Genomic DNA, 27,828 nt, shown 5'->3' with positions numbered 1-27,828 from the left:
ACACACACACACACACGTAGATCTTCAGATTGGCTAGCAATTTGATGTCTTCAATTGTGAAGGCTGATTGGGAAAGATGGTTTCTACACTCTGTAGAGTTAAGACAAGAATTGTACATAGTTGAAATCACCTTGGGTGGCTTAGAAAAGGACTGTGAAAGGGATCGTGATAGGCAGTTACATCTCAACTGGTCCAGAACGGCCAGGGTTTCTGCTAGCAACAGATCTGGCTGACCACTAAATGAAGCCTTTGGCTTCAGCTCACATATCCAAAATTGCATGGGATGTACTTTAGACTCTCCTCTAGGAAAGGAGACACTTCCCCAGAAACCCACTGGCAGGAGAGTAACTAAGGGATGACGGGTTCTTGTGCTCACAGAATGGCCATGGGACCAACTACCTGCTAGCACACTTATACTTCTCTGCCTTCAGAAAGACCTACTGTATTTGTGTTAAATATACACACTAGAACTCTCCTGCTATATTATGCTTCTGTTCACTGGAGACACATTCCATCTGCTGCTTCACAAGTCAGTTTTGGAAAAGATGCAGAGACAAAAATCGGTAGTTTGTTTTTTTTTTATTATTCATATCCATTCTCTTTGGAGGTATGAGAAGTTGACAAGGATGTCATAAACTCTCACATAGCTTTACATGCAGGGTGCAAATCCTTGGTGTTTTCATCTTTATTTGTCCCATTGTTTTAATTTGAAAGTCTGCTCAAACCTTGCACTTTTCCATTATGTTAAAGTACAATGAACGTAAATGAGTTTCAAGGAAACTTTTCAGATCCTAAGTACATCTTACTTAATCATAGAATTTAAGATAAAGTAAAAATTTGCATTTAACTCAGGCATGAACTTTTGTGTGTGTATGGGCAGGGGGTGTGGGGGATGAATGGTATATACAATTTCCATAAAAAACCACAATCAATCCAAAGATGGACTTTCTGAGGGCAGTTCATCTGGAAATTGAAAGGGTAAAAAGACCACAAAATCAGAAAACCTGTAACATGAAGAAAAATTCCTCAAAAATATTCTGAGGGTGATATATGATTTTAGAGTAGCCATAAGAATTTCCAGCAACTGGCTAATTTCTTTCCCCGAGCTGATGTGTGAAGAAAGGCATTCCCACGTAAGCTGTCTCTTCAGGATAAGCTCTGTCACTTTAGCCTTCCTCCCACAGGCCTTAGTCCTGTTTCCAAAAGTGACTTTAGTGAGGCTGTAAGGTTCATCACCCTAGAGCTAACTTCATCCACTCAGCAACAGGACAGCGAGGAGGGCGGTTCAGGCACAAACCAGTGGTAAGGGCAAACTTGGAAATATAAAGACGATATTGCGATTGGTGCCCTTAGTCAAGGAGAAGGGTTTGTTGTTTGATTCACATTCACTAGCAAATCAGTTCATCATATGCAGAAACAAGTATCTTCTGGGTTAAGAAACTTCATCATGAGACTTGAGATATACTGGTTTGGAAAATTTCCTCAGTTTCTCTTGGGTTCGAAATCCTCGGCCTTGTAGTGGGGTGAGGCTCATTGGAGGCAGATGAATCTGAATAAGGATAAAGATGATATTAAGAATCATACTCACTAACCATTTCATTGTGTCATCACTTAGATTTGCCGTGCATATGACTGTCATCCAATCTCCAGAGTTCTTTCTACTTTACGAACTATCCAAGAGAAAATTTTCAATGATAGAAATTTTCTGACTGTATGTAGCCACTAGCCACATGAGTATTTGAAATGTGACTTGTGATACTAAGGAGATAAATTTGTAATTCTAATTAGTTTAAAATTTAAGGAACTACAGGCCACTCTGGGCCACTGTATGAAATAGTGTAGCAGTATGATGTACTTACATGATTATTGGCAATTTGACTATTTATAAAATAAAATGTACATTTGTCTTACGAACAAACAAAAAAAGAAATCATACTCAAGCTGGGTGCTGGTGGCTCATGACTATCATCCTAGCTACTCAGAAGGCTGAGATCTCCAAATCTCAGTTCAAAGCCAGCCTAAGCAGGGAAGTCTGTGAAATTCTCATCTCCAATGAACCACAGAAAACTGGAAATGGAGCTGTGGCTCAAGTGGTAGAGCACTAGTCTTGAGCCAAAGAGCTCAGAGACAGCGCCCAGGCCCCGAGTGCAAGCCCCCATAACACATACATACACTCAAGTATTGCTGAAGCTTATATTTACCGTCTATGGAGTGCTAAGGCTATCACTGACTCATTAATGTTTGTAATCTTTGTACTTATTGATCTTTATAATCTCAAGGAATTATTATTTCAGTATTTGTAAATGAAAAAAATGAAGGCTCAAAGAAGTTATACACTAAGATTATGCATTAAGTGGCTAGAACCAGGATTTGAATCTAGAATCTAATTCTGGGAGCAAAAATGACCACAAATCACACAGCAAGATGAAATCTAAAGGGAGAGAGAAAAGTGTGTGTACAGATATATTTGGTGCAGAATGGAGATTAAGAACTAACTTAGGGGCTGGGGATATAGCCTAGTGGCAAGAGTGCCTGCCTCGGATACACGAGGCCCTAGGTTCGATTCCCCAGCACCACATATACAGAAAACGGCCAGAAGTGGCGCTGTGGCTCAAGTGGCAGAGTGCTAGCCTTGAGCGGGAAGAAGCCAGGGACAGTGCTCAGGCCCTGAGTCCAAGGCCCAGGACTGGCCAAAAAAAAAAAAAAAAAAGAACTAACTTAAATACCTACCAAAATAGTAAATATACTATGGCTGTGATGGTTAATTCTATGTCAATCTGATTGGCTCAGATTAAACCTGTGAAGGCATTTCTAGATAAGATTAGCATTTGAGTTGGTGGACTTCCATTTTTATTTTTTTTGTCAGTAGTGGGGCTTGAACTCAGGGACTAGGCGCTGTCCTTGAGCTATTTTGCTCAAGACTAACACTCAACACCTGAGCCACAGCTCCATTTCCATCATTTTGGGAACTGAATTGGATATAAGCGTCTCATGGACTTTCATCCCTGTCTGGCTTGGAACTGTGATCCTCAGATCTCAGCTTCCTAAGTAGCTAGTATTACAGGTGTGAGTCACCAGTGCCTAGCATAATGGACTTGAGATTGCCATCCCAAAGTAGATAAGCATCTTCCCTTCCATTGGGGGCCTGAATAGAACAAAAGAGCAATGAGAGAATTCACTTCTTTTGTTTCCTGCCCACCTTATACGAGCTGAGATCGCATCCAGCTATCCTCAGCCTGAGTTTTCACCAGCTTTCTTGGTTCTTATGCCTTCAGATTCAGATTGAATAAAGACAGTGGCTTTCTCCTGGGTCTTGACTTCTCAGCTCCCCTAACTGCATGAACCTATTCTACATAATCTCCTTTTACATATACCTAGATACACCCATATCTGTATCTAGATGTATATAACTTGTTGGTTCTGTTTTTCTGAAGAGTTCTGGCCAACACAATGGTATATTTTTATAACACATTCAATGGAAGTAGAGCCATACACAAAGATAAGTTGAAGTAAATTTTAAGTAGAGAATAAAATACTAAAACTAGAATCCCACATATATAAAGAATGTATACAGATACACACATATGTGCACATACACACAAACACTAATAGGAACAGATGATTAGAGTGAGCTAATATATTATCAAATCACTACTTTTCTAGGTCAAAGAATTAAAAATTGGTCATTTCTTCTGTTGGAATAGAAATTATGGTGGTTACTCGCACATAGAGCTTTTGATAATTCTGCTTTCTATTTCATATGTTCCCTTAATGTTTGAATTTTATTCTTTCAGTAATGATAAAAGAATAAAGAAGGGCTGGGGATATGGCCTAGTGGCAAGAGTGTCTGCCTCATATACATGAAGCCCTGGGTTCGATTCCCCAGCACCACATATACAGAAAATGGCCAGAAGTGGCCCTGTGGCTCAAGTGGCAGAGTGCTAGCCTTGAGCAAAAAGAAACCAGGGACAGTGCTCAGGCCCTGAGTCCAAGCCCCAGGACTGGCCAAAAAAAGAAAAAAAAAAAAAAGAATAAAGAAAATAGCCAGGTGCTGGTGGCCCATGCCTGTAATTCTAGCTGCTTAGGAGGCTGAGATCTGAGAATTGGGGTTTGAAGCCAGCCCAAGCAGAAAAGGCTATGAGACTCATATCTAATTAATTAGCAAAAAATCTGAAGTGGAGCTGTGGCTCAAGTGTTAGCCTTGAGCAAAAAAGCTCAGGACAATGCCCAGGCCCTGAGTTCAAGCCTAATACACAAAACAAAACAAGGTTCAAGTCAAAAGAGAAATCTATATAAATGGCGCTTGTTTTCTCTTTCACAAATGGGAAAGCCATAGAGGAGGAGAAATCAGGCATTCTTGGGTACCTTGGTTTGTGATGATGGGCAGGGGCACAAGACATCTTATTTCCCATCTATCTCTTACTATAGTTCTAGGCTGCTCAGTAAGCACTAGCCCTCTTGTTATACATTTCTTAGAAACAACTGGGCTTCACAGGCTAAGTCCCCACCACCTATGAATGGGAGTCACACTTACTGGTCTTGGGTAAGGAATGTGGTAATGCAGTCCAATTTCAATCCTGGCGGTGCATTCATCCATACACTGTTTAATCAGGTTGATGTCTGTGAGCTATGAAAAGGGAAAAACTAAGGTTTTTAAGCATCTTTCTAATGGTACACAAGTATAGGTATGCATTTTCTTAAACTTTTTCATCTCTCTACTAAATTAAATGTTGATAATCTGAAAACCCCAAATTTAATATTAAAATTTAGACAATGAAATACATGTTAAAACAGTACAAAAGGTAATAAGTAATAATATAATAATAAGTAATAATAAGCAAGTGTCCCTCCTATCTTGTATTCCAGGTTTCCTTCTCAGACAGTTTATCAGCAGTAATGTTTCCTTCCAGGATAATCTATCCATATATGTAAGCCCTTATATACAAACAAAGGCAGTTCTTACACATAATGCTCATTTTGTTCTGGGGCCTCTTTTTTCACTAACATAACTTGAAGCTCTTCCTATATTCAAACTTAAAGTGGCCTTACATTTTTAAAGTTATACAAAATTCCAGAATTAGGCTTTATTATCATTTAACCAATCACTTACTGGTGGGATATGTAGAATATTTCCAATCTTTGGCCATTATAAACAATTCTGCTAAAGAGCCTACTGAAAAAAAAAAAGGGTTCATCTAGAAACACATCTAAAAGATGAATTCTTAGAGAACTGCTAAGGACAGAGTCTTAAGTCATGACTTCTACATGTGACAGTATTCTCGTTACTTTCTAAAGTTTGCATCAAGTTTATATTAGTCAAATTGTGGTAATCTGATTTTAAGTAAAGGAACAAAAATTTATTGTTTTTTTTTTTTTTTTTTTTGCTAGTCGTGGAGCTTGAATACAGGGGCCTGAGCACTGTCCCTGGCTTCTTTTTGCTCAAGGCTAGCACTCTACCACTTGAGCCACAGCACTACTTCTGGCTTTTTCTATATATGTGGTGCTAAAGAATCGAACCCAGGGCTTCATGTACACGAGGCAAGCACTCTACCACTTGGCCATATTCCCAGCCCAACAAAAGTTTATTCTGAAAGGGAGAAACGGTCATCCTAAGGATGGAAAATGAATTAATGGGCGGATCTTTGAGTTTGCCAGAAGTCCTCAAAGTTGAGCTAGAATTGTATCAACCCCAGATGACACCCACAGAGAAGTCTGGGCCTGTGTGGCTCTGAAATCCCAAGAAAGTGTCTATCCTTCCATGCCTCTTGGAGTTCCAGGAACAGCAACACAAGTAACTGCCAGAGTCCCTTGGGACAAAGGTCAACTTACTGACCTCTGTACTTCTCAGAAGGTACTGTTGTGCCCATCACATTAGGTATTATTTCTGTGTTTTCAAGTGCCAGTTCTCATTTGCAATTAAGGAGATACCTTTGGACTATTAAACTTAATACATCTGAGGTTACAAGAAAATGTTTATGGGCTGGGGATATGGCCTAGTGGTAGAGTAATAGCCTTGAGCATAAAGAAGCCAGGGACAGGGCTGGGGATATGGCCTAGTGGCAAGAGTGCCTGCCTCATATACATGAGGCCCTGGGTTCGATTCCCCAGCACCACATATACAGAAAATGGCCAGAAGGGGCGCTGTGGCTCAAGTGGCAGAGTGCTAGCCTTGAGCAAAAAGAAGCCAGGGACAGTGCTCAGGCCCAGAGTCCAAGGCCCAGGACTGGCCAAAACAAAACAAAACAAAAACAAGAAGCCAGGGACAGTGCGCAGGCCTTGAGTTCAAGCCGCAGCACTGGCAAAAAAAAAGAAAAAAAAGAAACTGCTTATGTTGACATGAGGAACTGGGGGGGGGGGGGGGGGGGGAGGAGCCCCAGACACAGGGCTAAGGGACTAGGGCTCTAGTTGTCCAGCTGAACAAGCTTAGGGCTATACACTCCAAATTTACCATTCATGAGCTGCCAGCACAATTTTTGTGCTGTTTACATACTGTAACCTGTAACCTGTATTAGTGCTAGCTTTTCTTTTTTCCTTTATTTTCATGCCAGTCCTGGGGCTTGAACTCAGGACCTGGCTGCTATTCCTGAGCTTTTGCGCAAGGCTAGTGCTCTACTGCTTAAGCCAGAGTGTCACTTCTGGCTTTTTCTTTTTTTTGGCCAGTCCTGGGCCTTGGACTCAGGGCCTGAGCACTGTCCCTGGCTTCTTCCTGCTCAAGGCTAGCACTCTGCCACTTGAGCCACAGCGCCGCTTCTGGCCATTTTCTGTATATGTGGTGCTGGGGAATCGAACCTAGGGCCTCGTGTATCCGAGGCAGGCACTCTTGCCACTAGGCTATATCCCCAGCCCTTTGGCTTTTTCTGAGTAGTTTATTGGAGATAAGAGTCTCCTGGACTTTCCTGCCCTGGCTGGCTTCAAACTCCTGAGTAGCTAAGATTATAGGAGTAAGCCATCAGTACCTGGTGTAAAGTTTTTCTTTAAATGTATTCTCTTCTAAGGAATAGCATTGCAAAATTCTGGTCAGACATTCTTTTTCTAATACATGCTAAAATGAGTACACATATTATGTATATTTAACATATACAATTATAGTATAATTCCATAAAATTATATATATATATATATATATATATATATCCAGTGTATCTGCTCTCTGCACCCCCAAATAATTTAATGTATCACTAGTGGCACATATTCCTCTCCTGGCTCCCCCTGGACTAATCCAAGCAGAGGCAAAGGAAGGATTTCTGCAATAGCTAAAGACTAAAGTAAGCCAGTGACAGTTTATTGTGCGTGTGCTATGATAGCCTCAGCACCTGGCAAGACACTGTCTCTGCCCTCACCCACCAAAGATACTACGTATGGAGAACAACTGTGATTCATGAAGGTACAGAAAAGGTACAGTGACATATAATCAATGAGGGTAAATGGCTGCTGGAGACCACGATGGAATTCACAATAGATGGCCATTATGAAATTGAGAAAGGCTTACTAGAGGTCAACCAAAGTTCAAATATTTGTGAATGTTTATTAGTGACAACTGCAAGGCAGGTCTCTTAAGATACTGTCTATGTACTCCAGGAACTGACAGTCTGTGTGAAGGCAAGCCCAGCAAATAAAGCAAAGCAGAGTACAACCAATTGTTCAGAAATCTCAAAATTTTATCACCTATTTTTTCTTTAAAAAACTTTTGGAGCCCATAGCTTCTATACACATATACACACATGTATTTATACTGATTTGTGAGAGTATGGATTTATAAATTGCAGATGCTCCTTGACTAATAATGGGAACATGTTCCAATATACTCATTATAAATTGAAAATTTAATACTATACACTTAACCTATCAAACATCATAGCTTATCCTTGACTATCTTGAACATGCTCAAAATGTTTGCATTATTCTATAGTTTATAATCATCTAACATAAAGCCTGTTATATAATAAACTATTCAAAATTTCAAGATTCAGTTTCCACAGAATGCTTATTACTACTGTAACATTGTAAAGTCAAAAAATAAGTCAGCTGGGCACCTGTAACCCTGGCTACTCAGGAGGCTGAGATGTGAAGATCACAGTCTGGAGCCAGTCTGGGCAGAAAAGCTCATGAGAGTCTTATTCAATTAATCAACAAAAGTAGAGCTGTGACTTAAGTAGTAGAGTGCTAGCTTTGAGCACAAAAGCTCAGGCTCAGTATCTAGGCCCTGAGTTCAAGCCCCAGGACCTGGACAAAAATTTTTTAAAATGATGTCATCTACCATAAATCTGGGACCATCTGCACCTATTGTACTAATTAACTCATTATATATATGTACTTTGTGGTACTTAGGGCTTTATCTCTGTTAGGCAAATGCTCTACACTTGAGCCACGCCCTCTGTTCTTTTGCTTTGTTTTTCAGGTAAGGTCTCATCTCATGTTTTCAACCAGGGATGGTTTTGGATTGCCATCTCCTTCCTGTGACTCGCAAGTGGCTGAGGTCACAGGTGGGCACCACCGTGCCTGGCTTGTTTTGAAACAAGGTCTCGAGACCTTTGGCCCCAAATGGCCTTGAAACCATGATACTATTTCTGCCTCCAAAGTAGCTGTGATTACAATGCATGCACCATGAGGCCTGGTCTAAAATAGACATTTTTTAAAAACAAGAAAAATAAATAGCAGTAGTATTTTATTTCTCTTCTTTAGAGAATTGTTTAAAGACCTAATTTGGCAAGCACGGGCTATGGTAAGAGTTTGAAGAAGCTGGAGAAAGGCAAGAAGACTAGAAACTTCATTATGAAGTTAGCATTAAAAAGTAGGGATTCAAAGAAGGGAAGGTTCTTTAGGAGTTTGTGAGGTAGCAGTTGTCTTGATTACATTTTTTATTTCTGAAACATCTTTGAGGGATGCTGTCTTGGTTTTGCTCCTTTTTATAGCCCCAATGCCTTGTCTAGTGTTTGGCACATGATGGACACTTGTTTATTTATTGAATGAGGAAAAAGAAAGAATTTCAGAGTGGAAAGAGAAACTAGGTCAGAAATGGGCAAGCTTGCTGGGTATAAGTGGTTTATACCTATAACCCCAGCTAATCAGGAGGCTGAGATCTGAGGATCATGGTTCAAAGCCAGCCTAAGCAGGAAAGTCCATGAGATTCTTTTTGTTGTAGTTGTTGGTCATGGGGCTTAAATTCTGGGCCTTGGCACTGTCCCTAAGCTCTTCAGCTCAAGGCTAGCGCTCTACCACTTGAGCCACAGTGCCATTTCTGGTTTTCTGGTGGTTAACTGGAGATGAGTCTCATTGAACTGGGTGCTGGTGGCTCATGCCTGTAATCTACTCAGGAGGCTGAGATCACAGTTCAAAGTCAGCCTGGGCAGGAAAGTCCATGAGAGACTGCTATCAGTGCCTAGGCCTGGAGTTCAAGCCCCATGACTGACAAAAAAAAAAAATAAATAAATAATAGTATAAGAGTCTCATGGAGTTTCTTGCCTGGGCTGGTTTTGAACTACAATCCTCAGATCTCAGCCTCCTTAGTAGCTAGGATTATAGGTGTGAGCCACTAGCCCCTGCTTCCATGAGACTATTATCTCCAGTTAATACCAAAAAGCCTGAAGTGGAGCTGTGGCTCAAGTGATAGAATCCTATCCTTAAACACAAAAACTTAGGGACAGCACCCAGGCCCTAAGTTCAAACCTCAGCACCAATGCACGCATGTCATACACACACAGATACACAGACACATACGAAGTAGCGAGCTTGCAAGGAGCTTGTAGACAAGTGACTTGTGCTTTGAACTGTTAGGCTGGGTGAGGGCCCTAAAGTAGTTAGTTGGTCAGAGTCCAAGGCTGGGTATTCAGAAGTGGCCTCAGCATACAGAGGGCTGACCTTCAGAGAGCCCCTAAGTTAGTGGGAAGGAATGTGGAAAAGGTGGCCAAAAAAGAAGACAGGTTGAGGAGAGAAAAGCAGTGAGAATCAGTAGTTTGGAGGTTTCACAAGGGAAACAGTGATGGAACTGAATCAATGAGATGAGAAGGGGTGGAACATACAATAGGCTCTGAAAGCTTCCTCCAGCTTAGTGCCAGGCAATTTTCCCAGTGGGCTAACAGCGGTGCTGTATGGTTTGCTGGGATGGGTCAAGGCTGGCTCCCTGGCGTCTGGGTATTCAGTTCCATCTAATTAGCTAATGGGGTGCCATTCTACCCAATTTTCTGGTCCCAGAGGGCAACCTCACTCTGCTAGCCAAAGAGGCTTGAGTTCAAAGCAAGTAATGAAGGAACTCTGTGTCTTCATCATAGTCTTTCTTCTCTGAATCAGTTTATATTTGGTGGCTTTGAATCATTTTCAATGGAAAACCATTTCACCATGCCCCTTCCTTGTGGGAAATGGCTGGCAATGGACAGAATGAGAGAAACAGAAATTCCTTCGACATTCTCATTGATTTATGTCACATGGCTTCTGAGGAGGAAGAGCCATATAACATGCTGCTGGCTTCTGAGGTCTTCTGAGGAGGAAGAGCCATATAACATGCTGCTGGCTGAGCTGTGTGCTGCTGGCCCTTCCTGCCTCGGGCTCTGCGTCTGGGATTTCTGAGGTGGTCCAGGCTTCCCCATTCCAGATGGAAATAAGTGGAATAAACACAAGAACCCCCTCCCTGCCTGGAGCTGCCAACCTGGGCTTACTTACGTTCTTGTTTTTCTGGAACAGTGTTCTGGCTTCACTGAGTATATACTGCTTTTCTTTGATGGTGTCTTCCATCTGTCCTGATGCAGCCTGCCATTTCCTTGCAAGTCGGAAAATTTTGCGATAGAGGCCAAGGACTTCCTGTCGTGTTGCTGTGGTCATCTTCAGATCCACTAGGATAAATAAGGGAAAACTGGCACAAAAATGCAATTTGACACTATGTGTATATTTTAAAAATCAAGATATTCAGCCCAGCGCCAATGGCTCACACCTATAATCCTAGCTACTCAGGAGGCTGAGATCTGAGAATCATAGTTCAAAGCCAGTCTGGGCAGGAAAGTCCCCTTGAGACTCTTATCTCATTAACAATTCAAAAACCTGAAGTGGAACTGTGGCTCTAAGTGCTAGCCTTGAGTAAAAAAGAGTTCAGAGGGGATATGGCCTAGTGGCAAGAGTGCTTGCCTCGTATACATGAGGCCCTGGGTTCAATTCCCCAGCACCACGTATACAGAAAATGGCCAGAAGTGGCGCTGTGGCTCAAGTGGCAGAGTGCTGGCCTTGAGCAAAAAGAATCCAGGGACAGTGCTCAGGCCCTGGTCAAAAAAAAGCAGGACTGGTCCAAAAAAAAAAATTCAGAGACAGCGCCTAGGCCGTAAGTTCAAGCCCCACAACTGACAAAAAAAAAAAAAAAATCAAGATATTTAGTTAGGCCAGGCACTTGGTGGCTCATACCTATAATCTTAGCTCACACCTATAATCTAAGGAGACTGAGATCTGAGGCCTGCAGTTCAAAGGAGACCAGGCAGGAAAATCCATGAGGCCCTTATATCCAACTAACTACCAAAAAGCCAGAAGTGGAGCTGTGGCTCAAGTGGTAGAGTACTACCCTTGAGCAAAAAAGCTGAGAGACAGTGCGCAGGTCCTGAGTTCAAGTCTCAGGACCGGCACATGTACACACACACACACACACACACACACACACACACACACACAGATGTCTAATTAGTCTAGAAATAACTGTTCTTTTTCAATAGCTCTGTTGGGTAGCATTTCTAGAATGGTATAGTACAAGTACTGGTACTTTTAATTTTTGGTGGTATTGGTTTGAACTTTGGGCCTCATATTTTCTGAGCAGCTAGGCAGTCTATTATTTGAGCCATGTTCCCAGTTCCCTAATTTTTTTTTCTTTAATTATTTTTCAGGTAGGGTCTCATGCTTTTCCCCGAGATAGTCTGGGAGTATATCCTCTACTCATGTGTCTTACATGGATGGGATTACAGATCTATCACCACACCTGGCGAGCTGATTGAAATGAAGTCTCATTAACTTTTTGTTTGGGCTGGCCTTGAACCAAGATCCTCTGGATCTTTGTCTCAGGGACTTTACTGCCTGGGCTTGACTTCGGGCTGACTTTGAACCACGTCCTAAGATTTCAGCCTCCTAAGTAGCTAAGATTACAGATCTAGCCCCAAAAAGCTTGGGTTATAGGTGTGTCCCACCACACCTAGATAATACAGGAAATTTCTTTTCTTGTGCTGGTTCTGAGACTTGAACTTAGGGTTGGAGTGCTATCCCTGAGCTGCTTTGCTCAAGGTTGGTGTTCTACCACTTGAGCCACACTTGCACTTTTTGTGTGTGTGCTTAATTGGAGATAAGAGTTTCACTGACTTTCCTACCTGGGCTGGCTTTGAATCGTCATCTTCAGGTCTCAGTCTCCTGAATAGGATTACAGGGGTGAGCCACTGGCACCCAGCCTCTTCCTTCTCCCCACTTTTTAAAAAGAGATCCTGGGGTTTGAACTAAGCCTCCTGCTTGCTAGCCTGGCATTCTTACTACCTGAGCCACATTTCCAGCCATTTTTTCCTAGTTGCTTTTGAGAGGGCTTCCTTTCCAGCACCAGTACATACTCAAGACCCAATGCACCTGATTTAACCTTCCTGTTGATGGTGGGATTGCAGGCAGCTGTACCACTATGTCTAGCTTCCCTCTGTGGAAATGAAATCTTGTGGATTTTTCTTCCCAAGCTGGCCTAATACTATGATCCCCAAATTTCAACCTCCCTTGTAGCTTGAGATGATAGGCATGTGCTACTTTGCCCAGGTATGGGTTGAAAAGAAAACTCATGAACTTTTCTGTCTGGGTTGGCCTCAAACTTTGATTATCTTGTCCTCAACCTCTTAAGTACCAGATAACAGGCCTTAGCCATTGGCATCTGACTATGAAGGCCATTTTTACAAACATGGTAAAACCAAAATTCACATTTACCATTGTTAAACTAGTCTTTCCAGAGTACTTACCAGAATACTTTCAGTAGGAATTCCAGTAAAATTCTATCACTAAATGAATGTCTAGAGAAGGCACATTCTAATTAAGAACTAGGATTTAAGGCTCAGATTGCAAGCTCAAGTGTCTTCAGGAGCTGACAGGCAGTATAAATGAGGGAACCTGGCTGGAAGGGGACTGGAGGACACACCTTTCTGAAAGATAACAGAACTCAGCTGCAGTTAGTTGCCGTCATGAAGAAATGAGGGCCTCCAGATGCCAGATTTCCTTTTCTTTTTTTTTTTTTTCTTGGAGACCAGGGCTTGAACTCAGTACCTGATGCTTTCAATCACTGGTTAGTGCTCTGCCAACTGACTATGCCTCCAATTCCTTTTTTCTCTTTCCCCCCTTCTTTCCTCCCTCCCTTCCTTCCTTCCTTCCTTTCGTGTATGTGTGTGTGTGTGTGTGTGTGTGTGTGTGTGTGTCATATTTTCTGATAGTTTAAAAATAGGTGGCAGGGGGCTGGGGATATGGCCTAGTGGCAAGAGCGCTTGCCTCGTATACATGAGGCCCTGGGTTCAATTCCCCAGCACCACATATACAGAAAATGGCCAGAAATGGCGCTGTGGCTCAAGTGGCAGAGTGCTGGCCTTGAGCAAAAAGAAGTCAGGGACAGTGCTCAGGCCCGGAGTCCAAGCACCAGGACTGGCCAAAAACAAAAACAAAAATAGGTGGCAGGTGACAGGCACTAGTGTGGCTCATGCTTGTAATCCTAGCTACCCAGGAAGCTGAGCTCTGAGGACCATAGTTAAAAGCCAGTCCTAGAGACTTTTATCTCCAATTAAGCAGCAAAAAGCTGGAAGAGCAGCTGTGGCACAAGTGGTCGAGTGCCAGCCTTGAGTGAAAAAGCTCAGAGGCAGTGCCTGGGCCCTCAGTTCAAATACCAAAACAAACAAATAAACAAAAAAAAACCAACCAACAAAAGAAATCAAAAATAGCAATCCAAATTCTCATATGAAAATTAAAAAAAAAACTATTACTTTGAAAATGTGAGCATCATGCAGGTCAAACAAAATGAACACATGTAGGTTCAGCTCTACTCAGAGGCTGCGAGGTCTTAACTTCTCTATTAGTTCATCATAACACGTCCCCCCGCCCCCCCCTGCCCCCCCCCCCGCCTCCAGCCTTGGTCAGATAACAGGCAGATAACAGTCTGCTTCCATTCATCGGCTAAGCACTCTACCAACTAAGTCATGCCTACAATCCCTTGGTGGTTTATTTCTTTTCTCATCATAATCTTAGTCAACATTTCCAAAAAATGTCTACATCCTTGCCCAATAAGAACAGTCCTGTAAGTATGTAAGTCCTATAAGTCCTGTAAGTCTGGCTGATAACCTTTCTGATGACCCAAGATCTTATGACCCACCTCTAGGGTTTTACTCAGAAACACTAGCTGTAATACCAGAGGGCCTGGCTAAATGAGAACTGACATAAGTAATAGTCCCCTGGGATATCTTTTTGAAAAGTAAAATTCCTGTCACCTTTGTTTTGATCATAAAACATTTCAGATACACTGCAAACCTTAAAGAACAAATTATATTTGCACTTGAAACCCTCTACCCCTTCCTCCTTTCTAGAAAGAACTCTAGGGCTGGGAATATGGCCTAGTGGCAAGAGTGCTTGCCTCATAGAAAGAACTCTATCCTGAATGTCACTTATCATTGCCATGCATATTTTCACAATTTACCTTAAATACCTTAATTTACCTTAAGTGCTCTAGGTTTGAAAAGTTTTCATGAGTTCTGCAACTTGCATTTTTTTGCCCATCATGTTTGTCAGATTCAGTCACATTGGTAAACTCTAGCTCCATCTTGGACAGTTTCACTTCTATCATGCAGCTACTGGATACCTCAATATGCTAGTCTATCCTGTTGGTCGGCATTAGGTGCTATCCTTTTTAACTTATGCAGAATTTCAGCTTGTTTCTTTACTATTAACATTTCTACATCTAAAACTTCAGGGGAAATAGAGGGGGAGAGCATTCTGTTTAGTTAGACTTTTGGTAATGAATATTATACTGCTTTGACAAGAGGATAGACTAAGAAGGGAAATATTTGATTAGCAAGTTGCAGGGCCAAGCACCTGGGTGTGTCATTCTGTGTCCTAGGTTTTCCTCAAGCAGGTTTGTCAGAAAGGAGGCTGCTCCCTGCCATTTGAAAGTGTGATTCCCTGGATGCATACACCTACTTGGAATTGGCGTGCTTCCAGTGGTCCTGGGTAAGTGTGCATCTCCACAGCTACAGCACAATGGCAGCTGGAAGGAGGTGTGCTTACTGGAGAAATTCTAGGACCTACAAGTTCACTTTACAAAGAATTTCTTCTTTGAAGATGATTGCCCCTCCTACTTGTCTGACCCTGGAGACCTTTCTTGAGCAATAAAGCTTAACCATTTGATGAAAAGTCTGAAATCACCACTTCACCCCAATCAGAAGTTGATAGGATCAAAGGTATATGCCAATTCTGAAGTCTAGGATGCTACAGATAAAAATATTCATGAAAGAAATTAATAAAAACCAATACAAACATCATGCATAATAAAAGCCCAAATGAGATGCTATTTTTTTTTCCTGGTAAGGAAACAGGTTTCTGAGTTTCCTAATACTCCATGGTTTCATCTGAAACCATGAGTCAGTTCCTGTGAGGGGCAGTAATATCTATTAATGATTGCTTCATTTCCTTGTCATTAACAGACAAGCTTCTTTAACTTCAAGACACTTAGAAGAAAGTGAAGGTCAAGCACATTAAAACCACAGCCAATTTCCTCTGACTTTAGCTGGCTTTGTTATACTACTCTAAAGAACTCTGATCATGCCACACATCAGTGGGCTCCCACCTATAATCCTAGCTACTCAGGAGGCTGAGATTTGAGGATAGAAGTGCAAAGCCAGCCTGGATAGTAAAGTCTGTAAGACTCTTACAACCAATTAACTTAGAAAAAGCTGGAAGTAGTGCTGTGGCTCAAGTGGTAGAGTGCTAGCCTTGATCAAAAGCTTAGGGACAGCTCCCAGGCCCAGAGTTCAAGTGCACACACACAGAGACACACAGAATTCTGACCATATGCTATAACCTGATACTCAAGTCCTGTAATTAAGTTACCCAAGCAGTACTAACAATTGGTACTTAATAGGGCTATATTCAAAACCCTTTTTGAATTAGTTTTGAAAACGAATTCTGAAGGGGAGATAGGTGATGTCTAACAAGTGACCCAGAAAACCCAGGTTCTACAGACTTTGAGAGAGAAGGATCTAAAGTTGTCTTCACCATTCAGGACTATAAACAAGGCCCGCATACCACTTCCTTCCAAGTTTTAAAGGGCATGATAAAGGAAAATGCTTTTGTTCTTTTCTTACTGGGTATCATTCAGCTCTTTGTGAGAATCATTATCTTCTTGCCTTAGGGGTATATTTCCAATGCCAGTCCCTTTTTCCTGACTTTTTAAATTTAACCAACTTCTACTCTTCCTTTACCCTCCCTAACCATACACAATGGATTAGGTCTCTTGGTTGTGCCTTCTGTGGTTCTTCATAGTTGTTCTTCAGAGCTCGCATTGCCCAAGTACTGATCATTAATGTCGGTTTTCCCCCGGTACAGTTACTACATCCATTTCATTGGTTGCTGAATCCTCAGCACTTAGAAAGGTACATAATCAAAATTCAACAAATGTTTGCTGTATGACTGAAAGGATCTTGTGCTACAGAAAATTTGTGATTCTAGGAATTTAATCATAGGCTTAAAAAAAATTGGGGCTGGGGATATGGCCTAGTGGCAAGAGAGCTTGCCTCGTATACATGAGGCCCTGGGTTCGATTCCCCAGTACCACATATACAGAAAATGGCCAGAAGTGGCGCTGTGGCTCAAGTGGCAGAGTGCTAGCCTTGAGCAAAAAGGAAGCCAGGGACAGTGCTCAGGCCCTGAGTCCAAGGCCCAGGACTGGCCAAAAAAAAAAAAAAATTAAAGCCCTTTTCTAGTTGGGCACTGTAATCCTAGCCCATAATCCTAGCTATTCAAGGGGCTGTGATGCAGGGGACCCAGGTTTGAAACCAGCCAAGTAGTAAAGTCTCCAAGATTTCCATCTTCAAAATAACCAGCAAAATCCATGCTGGAGGCATGACTCAAGTGGTACAGTGCCAGCCAAGCAAATATAAGGCCTATTCCTTTTTGGTTTAGATTTTTGTGTTTGTTCTTAGGATGCAACTCCTTTAGAAAAATTGCCTTTTTCCCAGAGTTTTTCTCGTGTGTGTGTGTGTGTGTATGCGCGTGCGCACGCACGCACACGCGCATGCCTGCCATGCATGGGTCTGGAACTCAGGACCTGAGCTTTTTTGCTCAAGGCTGGCATTCTACCATTTGAACCATAGCTCCACTTCTAGCTTTTTGGTGGTTAACTGGAGATAAGACTGTCATGGGCTTTCTTGCCCAAGTGGGCTTTGAACCTCAATCTTCAGATCTCAGCCTCCTGAGTAGCTAGAATTATACCAGTGCCTGGTTTCCTTAAGGGTTTCTAGATTGAAAGCAATCTTAATTTCTTTTCTTCACAAGTTTCAGGTGTCCATCCCATTTAGTGAGGGTGATTAGGAATTTCCCTCAGGCACTAGCAGGAATACCTAGTTGTTTAGAGGACAAGTGGCTATGAAGTCTACCATGTAATTTTTACTTCTTGATATGCTTTGCTCTTCTTCATCTCTTTATCATTTAAATACCAGAATAAGGAAAGCATCAGGTGTGTCTGGAAATAATTGTGACTAGAAGCTATGTCCTAAAATTACACCTCTCATGACAGTGAAAGTGGAACTGTTAAGTAGGTAGGGATAAAAAGGGGTGGACATAACATGTGGCCAATAATGTGTTCCATCATGGCAGTTTTTGTTCCAGAGTGCTTCAGGCTTTTGGTCAAATGCTTTTTCTTCCCATAATGCCCTGGATGCCCAGTGAACCAGCAGAAAGAGCTATAGCGGCACATGCACAAGCCATCAAGCAATTGGTGCAAAGCCCAGGGGAGGAGCCCTGTGCTGTAATAACCACACCACCCAAGAGGTCTCCACTAACCTCTTTGGGGCTCTCTCTGGAGGAAGAGCATCACTACTTTCATTCATACTCTCCTTTCACATTCAAATAAACTTCCTGTTTACCTTAAGCACTTGCCTGCCTTTTCGTTGTGTATGGGTGGAGAAAACAAATCCGTTCCCCTAGAAAGCATGCATCATAAGTCCAAGTCTGAAAGTGAACTCTTTATGCAGAGCTTACTATGTAGAAAAGGCTGACCCAGGTTGCTGCTAGGATATTTTGGCTTCTGTCCCAGTTGGGAGAAGGTTCCCTTAATGTGTATGTCCCAAAGTTGAGTTGTAACACTGATTTTAGATGGGAGTTATTTTGGGTAGTCAGTGACTGAACTGAGCGTTGGATGTATTGAAGAGCCCTGTAAATGGAGGGCAATATAAGAAAAGAAAACAGACAAAGGCTCCCCGACGGGAAGCAACAGCAGTGTGAATACAGCCAGGGCCTGTGGGGGAGGAGAGGCCACAGATGAATGCAATGTGGGCTTGGAAAGGAGTTTGCAGTCTAGAGAAAAAGGAAGACATTGGCACATTTTAAGGAAGTTGGAGTAATGTAGCCTGATTTACATCTTTGAAATGTGCTGGAATCAAACTATATCACTATTATTTATGATTCCACTACTCTTACATAGTGACCCTTGAGTATTATGCTACCTAATTAATTGTCAGGAAACTCAAGATCAATAAGAGTTCCCATCATAGTTGGATGATTATTTTTGTCTGACCACATTACTGGAACCAGTAATGGGGGCTCAAAATGAGCATTAAACAATTTTAAAACAAAACAAGCTGGGAGCTAGCAGCTCAGGCCTGTAATCCTAGCTACTTGGGAGGCTGAGAGGTCACAATTCAAAGCCAGCCCAGGCAGGAAAGTATGAGACTCTTCTCTCCCACTAACTACCAAAACCTTGGAAGGAAAGCTGTGGCTCAATTTGTAAAGCACCAGCCTTAAGCAAATAATCCCTGAGTTCAAGCCCCAGGACCAGCACAAAACAACACAAAACAAACCCAGCATCACTACCACCACTACCACCACAAAACTTTCCATAAATTCCCAATCACCTCTCAGTGGGATGTTAAGAGAGGTCTGGCGAGACTCCCAGAACACACTGTAAGAACATTCAGCCTGGGCTGGGAATATGGCCTAGTGGTAAGAGTGCTTGCCTCGTATACATGAAGCCCTGGGTTCGATTCCTCAGAACCACATATATAGAAAAGGCCAGAAGTGGCGCTGTGACTCAAGCCCACATTGCTAGCCTTGAGCAAAGAGGCCAGGGACAGTACTCAGACCCTGAGTTCAAGCTCCAGGACTGGCAAAAAGAAAAAAAAAATTGAAAAAGAACATTCAGCCTTTGCTACATCCCAATCTAGTTTTAGAGGAGGCCATTAGAAAGATGGCCAGTAATGTAGCCTTATCCACTTCACCCTTCTCTCTCCCTCGGGAACAATTTTCCACCTTCTTTGGAAAATTCACTGCAGCAGGAACATTTAGAAGTTTAGGAGTAGAGATGAAAATAACCCTTTCCTTAGATGAAATTTATAGAAGTATGACTTTGGTCTTAGGAATGTAAAAATTCCAAATGTGGTACTCTCATGAGGCTTTGCCTTCTACTGAAGAAAAACTGCAAAAGAAGAGACAGAAAAGCTGGCCACTGGTGGCTATGTGTATAATGTAAGCTACTCAGAGGGCTGAGACCCAGAGCATCATAGTTCAAAGACAAGTCAGGCAGGAAAGTTTGCATAACTCTATCTCCAAAATAGGCAGCAAAAAGCTGGGCTGAAGGTCTGGCTCAGGTGCTTTCGAAGCAAATATAAGGCCCTAAATTCAAACCCTGCTACTGGCAAAAAAGGGGGGGGGGCTGAAAAAGGAAAAAAATTAACACTGACTTTCAAACCCCAGTCAAAGAAGATTCCTTTTCATGCTTAAGAAAGTCCTGATTCCAGATGGAACCATTCTCAACTCCAATAACTGAGTAGAGTTGAGAATGAGCCACACCTCAGGTTGGAGGTGTGGCTCAGGTGGTAGAGCACCAGCCAGTGAGTGAAAGTTTGAATCCATCTTGGACAAAAAAAAAAAAAATCGCTCCTAAACACCTTATGATTTTATTTCAGGGGTGAGGAGGTTATGAAATGCAAACACAGGTGGCATGTACTTGGATCCTGCTGATCTGTCTCCTTAAATCTAGGACCCCTTCTTCTTGCCATATGAGTATGAAACATCCTTTCTCTGGGCATCTGTGGCTTCTCGTCCTTTGGTTACCATTATTTCTTGAAGGGGTCCCTTTTTCATACTAGGGAATGAAGCAATGTTCCAGCTATGTGCAACACTAGTATCCTCTAGCTTACCTCTACCACAAGTGTATTGTACTTTCTTCTTTTTGCCAGTCCTGGGCTTGAACTCAAGGCCTGAGCACTGTCCCTGGTTTCTTTTTGCTCAAGGCTAGCACTCTACCACTTGAGCTACAGCACCACTTCTGGCCATATCTGTTTATGTGGTGCTGAGGAATTGAACCCAGGGCTTCATGCATGTTAGGTAAGCACTCTACCGCGAGGCCACATTCCCAGCCCTGTACTTGCTTTTTTTTTTTTGGCCAGTCCTGGGCCTTGGACTCAGGGCCTAAGCACTGTCCCTGGCTCCTTCCCGCTCAAGGCTAGCACTCTGCCACTAGAGCCACAGCGCCGCTTCTGGCCGTTTTCTGTATATGTGGTGCTGGGGAATCGAACCTAGGGCCTCGTGTATCCGAGGCAGGCACTCTTGCCACTAGGCTATATCCCCAGCCCCTGTACTTGCTTTTTTGACCTACCTTTCTTCTTTCTCTGTGTGTATGTGATGGGGAGAGGGGAGGGAAAGAGGACTGGGACTAAGTTTTGTTCACTACACTCTGGTTATCAGTAATGTCCATATACATCCTGAGATATACATGATAGTATCTGGGGCAGAATTCCCAAATAAGATCCCAGAGCCATTAAAATACGAACTAACTCCCTGAATGTTTAAAGCTACAGGGGTTAGGAACAAACAATATACCCAATATAGCTATGATGCAATCCTCACTTTTTCTTTTCTTTTTGCCAGTCCTGAGGCTTGAACTCAGAGCCTTGTGGCTGTTTAAGCTTTTGTGCTCAAGGATAGTGCTCTACCTCTTGAGCCATAGCCCCACTCCTGTTTTTTTTTTTCTGCTGATTAATTGGAGATAAGAGTCTCATGGATTTTCCAGCCTAGGCTGGCTTCAAACTGTGATTCTCAGATTTCAGGCTCCTGGGTAGATAGGATTACAGGGGTGAGCTACCTTTGCCTGGATTTTTTCTTCTTTTTCTTTTTCTCCTGGTTCTGGGGCTTGAACTTAGGACCTCTCATTCTCCACTTTTCCACTCAAGGCTAGCACTCTATCACTTGAGCCATGCCTCTGTATTTGGCTCTTTACTGGTTAACTGGATTTCTGTGCTCAGGCTGGCTTCAAACTTGGTTCCTCATATCTCAGCCTTCTAAGCAGCTAGGATTACAGGTATACATACACACACATACACACAACTGTAGGTATGAGCTTCTGAAATGCTCCTAAGCAATTAGACTTTTTTTTTTTTTTTTTTTTTTTGCCCTGACTAGCAGAGAAGAGAATGTCTCTCTTGGTTTGGGGAATTTAAAATTTTTTCTATATTTATAAGGATATAATACCAAAAAAAAAAAAAAGAGAGAATGTCTCTCTTGGTTTAGAGCATTTAAATTTTTTTTCTACATTTGTAAGGATATAATAAAAAAAATGAATTAGTGGGCACTGGATAGACAGACCTCGGTTTGAATCCTAACCCCTCCAGAGGGCAACTGTTTCTTAAAATGCAATAGAGAATAAGGACAGAACTTTCTTCAGATTTGTAAAGGTTATTCATGAGCTATTCCAGGGAAGCATTTAGCACTAGGAGTTAAATAGTTGAATAGGAGGAAGACTGAGGTCTCTTTTATCTATGCTAAGCTTTGTCTGCAGAGAAGGGAAATGTGTTAGCCTGTTGGTGAATTTATTGCTTTTTGGTAGTAATGGGTTTTCCTAAAGCTGTTTCCCTCTGGCCATTAATAATCCCCGTACAGCAAAGGGCTATTGTTCTTCAGTATGAGTAAATAACTTTGTTGAAAATACTACTATCTTCAGACCACAGTGCATTCTTACTGGAAATAGAACGCATGTGCCAACACCACAGACATGGCCAAGCCTACCTTCCTAGTTAACATTTTTTAATCTCTGACTCCTTGTTTATTTTTCAGCATGCTTTTCTCTTAGATTATACTCTATTTTTTGGAATATATGGATATACTTGTATTTGGCATGTGATATTGTTACTGTAACCAGATAACCTTCCAGTTGAACTATGCTCTACACATCCCTGATCCCCTATCCTTCTCTCCTGTCAATCAAGACATAGACAGAGGTAAACATCCCCCTCCCCCACATGCCCCATGGACTTGTTTCCTATCTTAGATTATTAGAACTCTAGTAAAACAGAAAGTGTTGATGCCATAGACTTTTGCAAATCTCAGGTTATACGTATGAGGCACACTTAATCATACCATAGCCACTTTCTGAAACAGCATCTTTCTTTTTGGTGCCAGTCCTGGGGCTTGAATGGAGCTTGGACACTGTCCTTGAGCTTTTTTACTCAAGGCTACCATTCTATCACTTGAGCTACAGCTCTACTTCTGGCTTTTCTGGTACTTAATTGGAGATAGCCTTCTCGTGGACTTTCCTGACCAGGCTGGCTTGGATCCTTGATCCTCAGAGCTCAGCCTCCTGAGTAATTAGGATTACAGGTGTGAGCCACTGGCACCCATCCTTTTAACACAAAAAGTATCAACAATATGGTGTGTCAGAGATGGGGACAAAGAGAATAGTATTTTAGTATTTTTTTAAGGGAATTGAAATTCAGCCAGGCGGTGTTATATGAAAAAATTTCAGAATGAGGGACAAAACCAAAATATCAACACTTGAAAAACTTTTATAGTAATTATTCTAAAAGAGATCAGAGGCCATAAAACACATTCATTCTAAATACAGATGTGTATGACTTGCACTGGTGTAGGACTCCCCAACTCCTGTCTTTCCTTTTGTTGGATGTGGGGCTTGAACTCTGGATTGGGCGCTGGCCCTGAGCTCTCTGCTCAAGGCTAGCACTCTACCACTTTGGGCTACAGCATCACTTTCAGTTTTCTGGTGGTTAAAAAGAATCTCATGGGGAGCTGGGAATATGGCCTGGTGGTAAAGTGCTTGCCTTGTATACATGAAGCCCTGGGTTGGATTCCTCAGCACCACATATATTAGAAAAAAGCTGGAAGTGACACTGTGGCTCAAGAGGTAGAGTGCTAGCCTTGAGCAAAAAGAAGCCAGGGACAGTGCTCAGGCCCTGAGTCCACGCCCCAGGACTGGCAACAAAAACAAAAGAATCTCATGGACTTTCCTGCCCAGGCAAGCTTTGAACCATGATCCTCAGATTTTAGCCTCCAGAGTAGCTAGGATTATAGGCGTGAGACACTGGTGCCTGGCTCCTCCTTTTTCAAGTTGAAAACATTCCTTTTCTTTGGTGAGAGTGGGATTTGAATTCAGGGCATTGCACTTGCTAGACAGATATACCACATAAATTGAAAACATCTTATGTGGAAAAAGAATTTAATATACCTAACCTACCACCTAAACACCACAGTTTAGCAGTACAATACACCATTAAGTCTTGGTTTTTCACTCTCATGACTAAAAAGAGCTATCTTGTTGATGTTGGCTAGCACTGGGATAAAGTATTGTATTACACATTTCCCGCTTAGGAAAATATGAAAATTCCATGTATGGTTTCTAGGGAGTGTGTATCATCTTCACATCACTGAAAAATTGAGAAATCATGAGTCAAACTATCATTAAGTTAGAAACCATTCATGTATTATTTACCGGCACTGGAACACACACAAGATTATACTTGTATTTAGGAATTTCAATCAGATTATTTTAGTCTATATACACCAATAGATTTAAAGGTATTTTTCCATTCAGGGATAGAAATAATCCTAAATGAAAAACAAGCTTTCTTCCCTCAACTCAAAAGAATGGAAATATGTTTCCTTAGTAGACAAGAATCAGTCAGAGGAAGTAGACAACATAAAAGACTTAGGGAAAGAGATGAAAACAAGCAAATTCTAGAGATTCATGACATGCTAGCCAAGATCTCCTGCTAGAGAGAGCCAAAACACCAATTTAAACTCATGCTTCGTAATGACCTTCTAAGAATATGGTTAAGAAACAACAAAAGGTCTTTGGCAATATGAGAAAGAGTTGGAGTTTACTAGCATCTAATTCTGTACTCAATTATTTGATAAGATAATAGCACTCTAAGCAGGGGGGGGGGGCACATCTTCAGAACAAATGATGGAGGCAATGGAAGCAATCGGTGCAGAGGCACTGGAGCTCCGGACTAGACTTTTTTTTTTTTTTTTGCCAGTCCTGGGCCTTGGACTCAGGGCCTGAGCACTGTCCCTGGCTTTTTTTTTGCTCGAGGCTAGCACTCTGCCACTTGAGCCACAGCGCCCCTTCTGGCTGTTTTCTATATATGTGGTGCTGGGGAATGGAACCCAGGGCTTCATGTATATGAGGCAAGCACTCTTGCCACTAGGCCATATTCCCAGCCCCGGACTAGACTTTCTTGAGAATAGAAGCAATCAATGATTGTCTATTTTTATATGTGGGGAAGGATTAGCACTTAAGAGTATCATCAAATTCTTCAAGACTAGGTCTAGTTAGGTGCCAGAGGCTCATGCTTGTATTCCTAGCTGCTCAGGAGGCTGAGATCTGAGGATCACAAATTGAAGCCAACCAAGGCAGGAAATTCCACCAGACTCATATCCAAATTAACTACCAAAAAAGAAGGAAGTGGAGTTGTGGCTCAAGTGGTAGAGTGCTAGCTATCCTTAAGCAGAAAAGCTCAGGGACAGCATCCAGATGCTGAGTTCAAGCCCCAGGACCAGCACTGAAAAATAAAAAAATAAAAAATAGGCATCAAGGGCTGGGAATATGGCCTAGTGGCAAGAGTGCTTGCCTTGTGTACATGAAGCCCTGGGTTCGATTCCTCAGCACCACATATATAGAAAATGGCCAGAAGTGGCACTGTGGTTCAAGTGGCAGAGTGCTAGCCTTGAGCAAAAAGAACCCAGGGACAGTGCTCACGCCCTGAGCTCAAGCCCCAGGACTGGCCAAAAAAAGGCATCAAATATCCACTAGGGTTATCCCAGTAGGGCTTAACCCACAAGAAAAAGGCAGGTAATTCTTCAGCTCTAGGTGATTGCTGTTACATAAGAACCTCTAGGAATATTAGGCTAGTATTGTCTGACTATCTGGATTTTCAAATAAAGTCAAAATCTGGATTTTTGATGTATCAGGTTTTAAATGCTGGCAAGAAAATAAGAATTTTTTAAAAAAAGAACATGAAATCGTTTTGTGGGCTGAGCAATATGTTTGTAGGCAACATCTGTCTCGCCAATTTACAACTTCTAACTTAGGCTCAAAGCTTTAGCTCAAAAAGGGACTTACCCAAGGCTACTCTGTCAGTCTAAGATAGAAACCCAGACGTTCTGATTCTTTTTCTCATACCATTTCCAATGTTTAGAGACTGACCATATTGTAGTATCAGCAGCAGCAGCAGGGACAAAAAAAACTTTGTTATAAGCTACTGAACTTAGTGGCTGATACTTTATGAACACTAAGTTCCTGCCTAGCAAGTCTCTGTACTAAGCAGCCAACAAGACACAAAGAAGAAATAGCCCACTGGGAAGACAGATATGTAAATAAATATTTATCAAAGAAAGCAGATTTTTTTATAGTGGACACAAATTTACCTGTGCACAAGCCCCAAAGCACTGACAGCTGGGAGGGGGAGGAGAAAAGAGACACAAGTGACCTTTAAGGATGAGTCTCACTGGTATTCAGGATCCTAAGGGGAGTTCCTTCTTTTTTCTTTGAGGTCTGGTCCATGTCTCCTTTGTTTGTTTCTTTTTTGGGTCATCTCTGAAAAGGTGTGAGATCTAAGGGACCTTCCTCTTTTTCTTCTGTGCCGGTCCTGGGGCTTGAACTCAGGGATTGGGTGCAGTCCTTAAGCCTTTGAGTGTGTGTGTGTGTGTGTGTGTGTGTGTGTGTGTGTGTGTGTGTCTGTGTGTGTTAGGTTCTATCGCTTGAGTCCCAGCTCCACTTTCCACTTTTTTGGTGGTGAATTGGAGATAAGAGTCTTTGGAACTTTACTTCCTAGGCTGACTTCAAACCTTTATCCTGAGAGCTCAACCTTCAGAGTAGCTAGGATTAAAGGAATGAGCCACTGGTCCCAGGTTATAACTCTCCTTGTTATCTTCACACTCTTCCTAGGTGCTTTAGGGATAGTCCAATATTTATTATCTCCAGTCAAAAATTTCCCCCTAATTTGTCTAACTTCTAAACACAACCATTTGGATTATTACAATCAAAAAGAGCTTAAGATTCCCCCCCCCCAAAAAAAAACTTTTTCCTAGTGAGTCATTTGCTCCATCATTTCCTACATGTTTCACATTCAATTCCACTTCATATCCAATTTGGCAACAAATCCTGCAAACTCGACCTCCAAAAGAGAATTCTGTTCATTTCCATAATGACTACCCTTTCAACACTATGCTCACCTCTCCGTTGGCCTCAACCCCTTTATTGCATTATTGCAGCTGGATCTTTTCCACTCAGTGGTCTATGTAATTTTTTAAAAAATGTAATCATGTCAGGTAACTTAAAATCTTTCAGTGACACAACAAGCCAAACCCTTCTGGCCACTTCTCTTATTCTATCACGGAGTACTCAGCCTCGGTCTATCTTCCACCACATGGCTCTTGGTTTCCCACCTTAATGCTCTGTGCACTGGCTCTTCTCTCCGCCTAGTTCTTTCCCGGTTCCCTGATTCGCTGGCTTCCTCTCGAGTCTAGGGTTTGGAGCGCCAACGCCGAACCAGGCCTCCCCGTGACGTGTTCGGAGGGTAAATTCCTCACGTTCGGGTGGCTTTGCTGTTTTACTCGTTAACTCCTTCCCGCGCGCGAGGGGCGAAGGCGCCTTCGGCTCTCGAGTTCGCTCCTGCAGGGCCGTGGGAGGCCTCTGCGTCCCCGTACGCGGGGGTTATTAGATCGGTCGCCCTGGCTAGGAGTCCCCCGGCGCCGCAGCCCGCCCCTAGTCAACTCCCCTTACACCCGGGGATCCAGAGGGCTCAGGCGGGGTCTCTCCCGGGCCCCAAAGCAGGAATCGCCGCCCAGCCCTCGGCCAGCAGTGATGACACCGAGCCGCCCTCGCGCGGCTGGGGTCACACTGGCGCGTCGCCTAGCAACGCCGCGCCCTCACCCCATCCCGGTCCCCGGGGAGCCAGCCCTTTTCCCCCTCCTGGTCCCCGCGCCGGGAGTCGGCGTCTCCGTCCCTCCACTCACTCTGCGTCAGTCCTGCCTTCCCCCACCCACAGCAGCGCGGCAGCCCCCGGAGGGCAGCGAGGAGGCGGCGCCGGAGCTTCGTCACGGCGGTGGCCGGCCAAGCTCCACCGGCAGGTCCGGTAGGCCAGGCAGGACCAAACCACCCGTCAAACGTCCTAATTCCAGGTCAGGATAGTCTCGAGCTTCCTTCAACTTCCAATTCCACCACATTCTTCACCGCACCCAACAGTATACCCAAACCGGTCCTCTCCTTATCTTCCCTTTTACTCCTTCCGTTATCCTCCTCTCCCCCTCTTCCAGTTACAAATGGTCCAGTCCAGCGCCTTCGGGCTCACCCACCCCGTA

The 27,828-nt window shown here is 42.8% G+C and overlaps 1 protein-coding gene and 1 long non-coding RNA gene across 6 annotated transcripts; both read right to left on the bottom strand.

The window, feature by feature from the left end:
* Positions 1-667: 667 nt before the first annotated feature.
* Positions 668-27,828, bottom strand: Lyrm1 (LYR motif containing 1). 5 transcript variants are annotated; one of them, XM_048331911.1, is made up of 5 exons: positions 27,484-27,827; positions 25,894-25,921; positions 10,657-10,826; positions 4,535-4,627; positions 668-1,549 (listed from the first exon to the last, which is right to left on the bottom strand). In XM_048331911.1, the coding sequence occupies exons 3-5, from the start codon at positions 10,813-10,815 to the stop codon at positions 1,433-1,435; spliced, it is 369 nt and encodes a 122-aa protein (XP_048187868.1). In that variant the 5' UTR covers positions 10,816-10,826; positions 25,894-25,921; positions 27,484-27,827; the 3' UTR covers positions 668-1,432. The 5 variants fall into 5 exon arrangements, with proteins under 5 accessions (XP_048187868.1, XP_048187869.1, XP_048187866.1 ...); XM_048331912.1 differs by lacking the exon at positions 25,894-25,921 and having other exon boundaries at positions 10,657-10,845; positions 27,484-27,828; XM_048331909.1 differs by lacking the exon at positions 25,894-25,921 and having other exon boundaries at positions 27,484-27,825.
* LOC125340375 lies at positions 23,926-24,919 on the bottom strand. The gene is made up of 2 exons (XR_007208757.1): positions 24,696-24,919; positions 23,926-24,481 (listed from the first exon to the last, which is right to left on the bottom strand). It is a non-coding gene; the product is annotated as an uncharacterized LOC125340375 (long non-coding RNA).

Source organism: Perognathus longimembris, chromosome 23 (genome assembly GCF_023159225.1).
Source record: "Perognathus longimembris pacificus isolate PPM17 chromosome 23, ASM2315922v1, whole genome shotgun sequence".
Classification (NCBI taxonomy): Eukaryota; Metazoa; Chordata; class Mammalia; order Rodentia; family Heteromyidae; genus Perognathus; species Perognathus longimembris.
Note: the sequence above shows the minus strand (reverse complement) of the source record. Positions and strands in the feature narration are given on the sequence as shown.